General features: G+C 36.4%; 1 protein-coding gene across 3 annotated transcripts; it reads right to left on the reverse strand.

Moving 5' to 3' along the window:
* Positions 1-90: 90 nt before the first annotated feature.
* On the reverse strand, positions 91-7,127 carry smim22 (small integral membrane protein 22). Of its 3 annotated transcripts, none has more exons than XM_086070333.1 (4): positions 6,820-7,127; positions 3,543-3,684; positions 2,920-2,987; positions 91-2,716 (listed from the first exon to the last, which is right to left on the reverse strand). In XM_086070333.1, the coding sequence occupies exons 1-4, from the start codon at positions 6,928-6,930 to the stop codon at positions 2,669-2,671; spliced, it is 369 nt and encodes a 122-aa protein (XP_085926459.1). In that variant the 5' UTR covers positions 6,931-7,127; the 3' UTR covers positions 91-2,668. The 3 variants fall into 3 exon arrangements, with proteins under 3 accessions (XP_085926459.1, XP_085926467.1, XP_085926476.1); XM_086070341.1 differs by lacking the exon at positions 6,820-7,127 and adding an exon at positions 5,055-5,176; XM_086070350.1 differs by lacking the exon at positions 6,820-7,127 and adding an exon at positions 4,654-4,988.
* Positions 7,128-7,283: the final 156 nt, after the last annotated feature.

Below are 7,283 nucleotides of genomic sequence, written 5' to 3' on the forward strand. Positions count from 1 at the left end.
GTAGAAAATTTTGTTTTTAAAGGTATTAATTGCACATGAAAAATTGTTATCAAATTAATTAGAGAAAATATTAACTTTTCACTGCTGAAAATGGCTCAATGAGTCAAGTATTCCTTTAACATTCCATAACACATTTAAAGGTTCATGTATTCATTCCTTCACTAGTAGGGGTTACAAAATTCTGGGAATTTTCAGTGACAAACCTTCCATGAGAATTATGTGAATTTTACAGGAATTCATGGTTATTCCCAAAAACAACAACATTGTTTAATTAGGGATAATTTCTCAATTGCTGCATACCGCACACAGTAACTCTATTCAGGCCCTACAACTATTAGGCATTTATTAAAAACCACAAGCAGTTCTGCTGTGGATTTGTGTGTGCTTTGGCAGCAGTCACAGTCCATCCCTACATTTACATACACCAAAGTGTGCAATAGAACTGGAGCCGTTCCAACATGCACCACCAATGCAGTATGTGCGAAACACATACTCTGTGATTTAGTACAAAGAATCTTTAGAACTTTCAAAACCGCATTGGTGAACACTGGCATATCTGTACTGATTCACCGGTGTGTCTGTTTTCATCTTAAAATGTGGTTGGTGGCGCAAGTCTTTTAAAAGTCAAGTATGTGAATACAAATACTAGAACAGCATTAAGGTCAATGTATGTGTTTTTGTTGTTAATTGCTTGATTGGGTGTATTCATCACATTCCTATTGTAAAAATAATAATAAGCTAATCAATAATGCATATATTTATTTATTTAAATGTTTTGCACATATGTTGTTGATTTCCTGTGAACCAAACACTCATTCAACAGGTGTTTGTCCCAGTGGCCATTTGGACGTATCACGAAGATGTCATTGATCAAATACTGAACCTACTTAAAAGGGTTTCAAATGTCCCATCAAAGAAATTGACACTAGAACGTTACAGTTGCGCTTTTGTTTAACCTGCAGTCAGTGTCAAAATGGCCTCTGGGATAAATGGCCTTTCGTGAACAAAATCATTCCAGTAAGTGTTATTTACATAGAAAGTAATTATTTAATGAGGAAGTTATCTGTGCAATAAAAACATCTATCTATATATATTGTTAATTTCTCATTACCTAACCAAATGTGTGTTATGATCATGGCTACTATTTTGGGGTGGAGACCTTACTTGAAGTTAAAATTTATATGACAATTTACAAACGTCCAAACATTTTGTTCTAAAAAGCGACATATGATGGAAGATTGATTTTTAATGTCTTGTACTGAAAGCTATTGTGTTTAGGGCGTGCCCGCCCACCGACTGTGAAATTCTAGAAATGTGCTGTGAGCGAACCATTCTATAGCCTCCTTCCACACCACTGTTATAAAGCATTGGGAGTGGATCTAATTAACATAATTATGTGCCACACAGCTACAATTTGACAAGCAGAATATGGAAGCTATGTGTTGAAATACTGCAGGCATTGGTGGCTTTGGTGAAGTAGTCTTTTGAACGCACAAATTCGCGTTAGCTGTCAGGCATCTGGTGAGACAGATAGGATAGTATATGCTCGGATAGGTCATCAAATGCACACAAAAAACAATTTTAGCATATGAAAGCAACTTTTTTACAAATGACAATTTAAAACAATGGTTTGTAATTACAGATTATGAGTAGAAATTTAAATATCATCTACTACGATGTTATTAGGGATGCTCCAATCTGCTTTTTTCACTACCGATACTACTGGGGGGTATAAATCTTATGAATTCTTTATTAAATAAATGAGCAACAGTGGAACAGTTGTAAATTAACCAACAGCTCCACTAACTTTGTAAAACAAAATATTAAAATAATCATCAATCAATCATAATCATAAATCATTAAATTTTTATTAGGGATGCACGATAATATTGGTGGCCGATAATTAGCGGCAATTATCGACCAATTTGACGTCAAACATATAAAACAGATAATAAAGAAATCTGCCAATAATTATCTGCAATTATCAACCAATTTGACATCACACAGATTGACCAGATAATACAGAAGTCCGCCGATAATAAAAGACTTGCCGCGTTGGTCCATCTGTTGTGGTTGTGTCTCAAATTGTGCCCGACTCCGCAACCCCTCCCTTCTCCTATGGTAGTGTTGCATATTTGTGACGCCATAATGCGCACAACGGACCTCGAATTGACAGAAGATGCATCATGGCAACATGGCAGTCGCCAATGTGGGCTTTCCTTACTGTGTCTTCCCAACATGTACCCTCTCAGTTTTTTGTTGCATTTTTTGTTTTGTTTTGGAAAACTCAAAATGGGTTACTAAGTTGTCTTTGAAGCAGAGATATATATTATCGGTTTACTTATTGGTTATCGACATCGGCACTTTCTTAATTATTGGTTTATCGGTATTGGTTGAAAATCGCATTATCGTGCATCCCTAATTTGTATTTTATTTTTTAAACATAAATTATTATTAAGCAAATGTGAGTTAATTAATTACATGTTTATTCAAAACTAGAAACCATTAAAATAAAGTGCTGCACAAATCACACAATAATTGGTTAGAAAAACACAACAATAAGAGCAAGTCAACAATCAATTGAGTGTTAAAACAGTGAAATCATATTTTGAAATGTTAAGCACAAGAGTTGATGCAAACTCTCCTGGTTGTGTTGTTTGTTCAGCTGTCATGGTTCCAGAGACATGTTCTCTATGCCAACTTTATGACGTTTAGGCTGACAGAATAGAACAGAAAAACACTATTTAGTTCATCATCCCTTTTATATCCGTTCCTCCACAGCTAATGTGTAATTCAGTCTGAAGACACATTCTATCTTCAGAACTAGAAAATGAACATTTCATTTCCAGATGTGAACTTGTATTTCTTCCACTATATGTGAGACAGGCCCACAAAGGTGTGTTTTCGGTGTGTTTTCACCTTCTCGTCACAGCAGCAACAGCAACAGCAGCGGATGAGGACCAGAAGGACCAGCAGCACAATCAAACCTGCCACCACACAAAGCAGCACGTCATCTGGATTTCAGCTTAGTCAAACTAAAGGGCTACCCCTTTACACAAGCCACGAAGCAGGGTTGGGGAATCCAAAACCCTGAAACCGTTTGGTTTTAGCCACAGAACGGTGCTTCTATACTAACGAGCTTGTTTACCTGCCAGTTGAGTAGAAGCACCTGTAGCTAAAGCCAAACTGTGGTTTGTTTGTTTGTGGTGGGTTTTGACTTTCTGGACCTGCCAAGAAGTAGCTCTCACTTTGAAAACGGTTGACGAATCCTGTACTACAGTATTTCATAAAACACCACTCACATTACTGTACATATTTTGTGATGTCTTTTCATGGGACAACACTGCCACTGAAATGCCATTGTAATCATAAACAGTATAGGTTGTATATCAGTATACAATAGTGTTCCCTCAAAATAACCTTTGTGTTGAGCTATTTTGAGAGAACAGTACGACTGTACCAATAATGTTTAAACTGCTGGCAACAAAAGTGAGTACACCACTCAGTTACACAAAAATAAAGTTAATTCAACTGTCACTCACCAATGAAGACTAAGAAAACGACGACAAAGGCAATGTCCCATTCAGACTGGAACAACTGTTTGGACTCTAGTCTGGAAATCACATCATTGAACTGACTCTCAAAGTCCTCCTGGATGCTTCTTTGCCCCATGGTACTGCTTTTCTACAAAAATAATAATAAATAATAACGGTCAGTTTGCATGTTTTCATTTCTATCACCCTCCTCAGTGGAGCACACACATCTGCTCATCTGTGGTCGATTGTGCTTTGTCACTTGCTGAAAATGAAACACACACACACATTAAAATGTATAGTAACTAACTAAATGTTCCTTATGTTGACAGATAAAATAATTGCATTATTATTTTTTTAATTATAATGTTCATATTATAATGATCAAACCTATAGATTTGGGAATGAATTACCTTAGTCTGTCATGTTGAGGTTTGGTGGGCTTCAAAGGATTTTCTAATTTCAAATTGAGACCTGGCACTATTTCAAAACATAAAAAATAAAAATAAAATTCAAATAGAATAAATAATTTGTCTGTGAGGCTAAAATTAAAGGATTTTTAAAAAATAATATTTTGAACAAAACCTACCCACTTTATTCTTATTTTATGACCAATTATATTGGTGGCAAGAATTAGGTTTTACAGAATTTTTGTGTTTAGTGTTGCCATTGGACAACTCCTTCAACAATTACTCTAGAAATAAAACACACTTCCACCCCACGACCCCACCTCACCCCTCCTTCTGAAATCACGGTTGCGCCCTAGTATTTAGAACTGTAGTTGTTGTACACAGTACATATAACCAGGAAATGCCAGCAAAAGTTGTGTGAAATGAATGTTGATCTTTTCAGTGATCATTTTCAGTCTACAAAAGTCTACATTCGCACACGTTCTTGACTAGAGAAGTCTCGACATCGTAGACGGCAATTTTTTTTTTTTATAGTGTATGTAACAGTAGGCTGCATTTTGTGAAGACCACTACTCAATCTATGACCACACTACACACCACACTCTCTCAATTAACATAAATCACGGTAATGAAATAACTGCAATTGTTGTAATAAATTTGAAATTTCAATATGCAATATATAAAAACGAATTAGAGAGTTTTCCGCTTACTAGTATCAGTCGTTAGTTTTGTTTTATTTCCTTCCGTGTTTAAAGGTGTACCTGATCCACCGGTTTACGTAATAAACTCCGCCTGCTGGCTCACGGGAAATTGGAGCAGTAAATCCTTAACCCGCAGCCAGTTAAATGCTCGAAATGCAACTTGCGTTTAGAAGAACAGAAAGGAGCTGGTCGGACATAAAACTGTTCGTTCAATAAACCTGGCACTTTATTTCAAAACATTCTAAATAAATAAATTAAAATTGTATAAAAGTTGATTTGAGGTTATAGTTGTCAAGGAGGTAAAGTTTGGTGGAGGACCCAGTCGCAGGAAAGCATGGCAAGAAGGCAGAGGTGATGGACAAAAAAGGAATTAAATTATTCTATAAAACAAAAGCGAGCTTCCAAATTACCAGGGAAACCAAAACAATGGGAAACCAACAAGGCAAAACGGGCAGCATGACATGGGGTTAAATCCAAGGCAAAAACGGGCAGCATCACATGAGGAAAAACAACGAACCGACCCAGACAGAGGGGAGACAGCAGACTAAATACACAGACACTAACGACACAACAAGACACACCTGGGGCAAGACACAAGTGGCTGAGGGCACTGATTGGATCACACGAGGAAGGCAGGATCACACTTAAACAAGACCAAGGGAGACACACAAGGAAAACAGAACCCAAAACATGACAATAGTTAGATAAATTACACTGGAAAAAAAATAGAAATACCAGGTCTTTGAATTTACAAAAATAAATGTAGTGGATGCTACCCAATTAATTTACGTTCCAAGAATCAACATGATTTAATCAGCTAAAGTCAAAGTGTTTGTGATGGATGTTGAATGTATGAGTTTCTTATGCGTTGAACGAACATTATTTAATTGATTTTGTCAAATGTAATGTCTATTTTTGCTCCCACCGGAAATAAGGGGCGCTATAGTTCACCCAACATGCCAAGCAGAAGAAGTAGAAAAAAGACCGTAGGTGGTGTGTGCCTGGCTTCGAGTGGTACTGAATTCACCATTTTGGCAGCGGCTATGGAACTGGATGTAGGTAAACTGTCTCACTCAATCTGAAAAAGAGGCTCTTTGAGCAGAGAAGATGCACTGCTAATGATTAACTGTTTGTTGTTTTGTTTGTTTGCAAATGTATTTATTGCGTTGTTGCACATGATGCCATTTTCGTTCCTGTTTTGGCTCTGCAACTGAAAACCCGTTTTTTCATTGTTGAAGATTGTGTACCATTGATGGCTTTTTCTGTCCAATTTTGGCCTGTCCAACTGAAATGAAGTTTTTCCATTGTTATTGTTGACATTTGTGTACAAATGATGTTGATACCATTTTGGCACCGCAACAAACATTTTCATTTTTGTGTTATGTACAAATTATATTTTCTGTCCTGTTTTGGAACTACAACTGTGAAACAATTTAATTGTTGAACATTTTTAATGAATCGAGTTATGGCACTGCGGCTTTGTCTTTTTTTCTTCTTTTTTTTTCAATGTTGCACTTTGTATGAAAGATGCCATTTTTAATAAAGTTCAATAACAATGTTTTGGCTTTCGTCTGACTATTTAGTCTTTTTTATGCATATTTTTTCTACATTGATTTTGTATTTGCACACACACTTGTTAAATCAAGCTAAAGTTACAGACCTAATTAGACTAACATATACATATCTGTTCCAGCCCCCCCCCCCCAAAAGAAACAACAACAAAAAATGTTGTAATGTTTATTTTAATGAAGAAAAATAGCACTTCATAATGTTGTACTTCATAAAGACATACAGAAATTATGTAATTAGATTTTTTTTTTTTTAAGTAAAAAAAATTGCCACCCTGAATCAATCCACATGTGTTCAAGTGACCGAACCCGGAAAACAGATTTGTGGGCTTCTTGTGTATGCCACAATAACTAGTAAGACAACGGGTTAATATGACATGATCGTTTGAAGACAAACTTGTAAACTTGGCGTGGGGCCGAAACCTCGAACCTCCTAAATATTCACATTCAGGAGAGACGCCCCCCCCCCCACCCACACACACACAATCCCCCCAAAATGGCATGTTTGTTCAACCATTAACATTGTATCATCAAAGACACTCAAGATTGGTCAACATTTTTGTTAGCTGGCAGGTTCCATCTGAAAGATCCAACAACTCAACCTTACCGTCTGACTGGAAGGGGGAGGAGGATATTGTGTGGACTCCAGTAGTCCCGGTAGAGGAGCTACAATACATACATTTACATTTACAATACATATTTTACATTTACAATACATATTTTACATTTACATTAAAAATGTAATAAACAAAATAGCTTTAGTAGCTAATCAAACGGCTTGTATTTACGTATAATAGTCATTTTAAGCATTGACATAATTACCAGCGATCAAGCCGTTAAAATTATGGTTCTAGGTGATCTAATTAGTAGTTTTAAAATTCTGATCGACATAGTGTTAAAGCAAGGAGCGACTCCTGTTCTTTTTCAGTGGGTTAAAGATTTAGGCTTAGAGTTTTACAACACATCAACTATGCGCTCTGCTGAATTATCCCCGCACCGGAAGGTTGGGTGCATTCATACATCAAATGCGGAAGTGATTTGTGCATATAGTCCATTGGCTCTGCCTCTGAT

This window comes from Leptonotus elevatus, chromosome 1, assembly GCF_054856555.1.
Source record: "Leptonotus elevatus isolate MCC_2025b chromosome 1, RoL_Lele_1.0, whole genome shotgun sequence".
In the NCBI taxonomy this organism is placed as follows: Eukaryota; Metazoa; Chordata; class Actinopteri; order Syngnathiformes; family Syngnathidae; genus Leptonotus; species Leptonotus elevatus.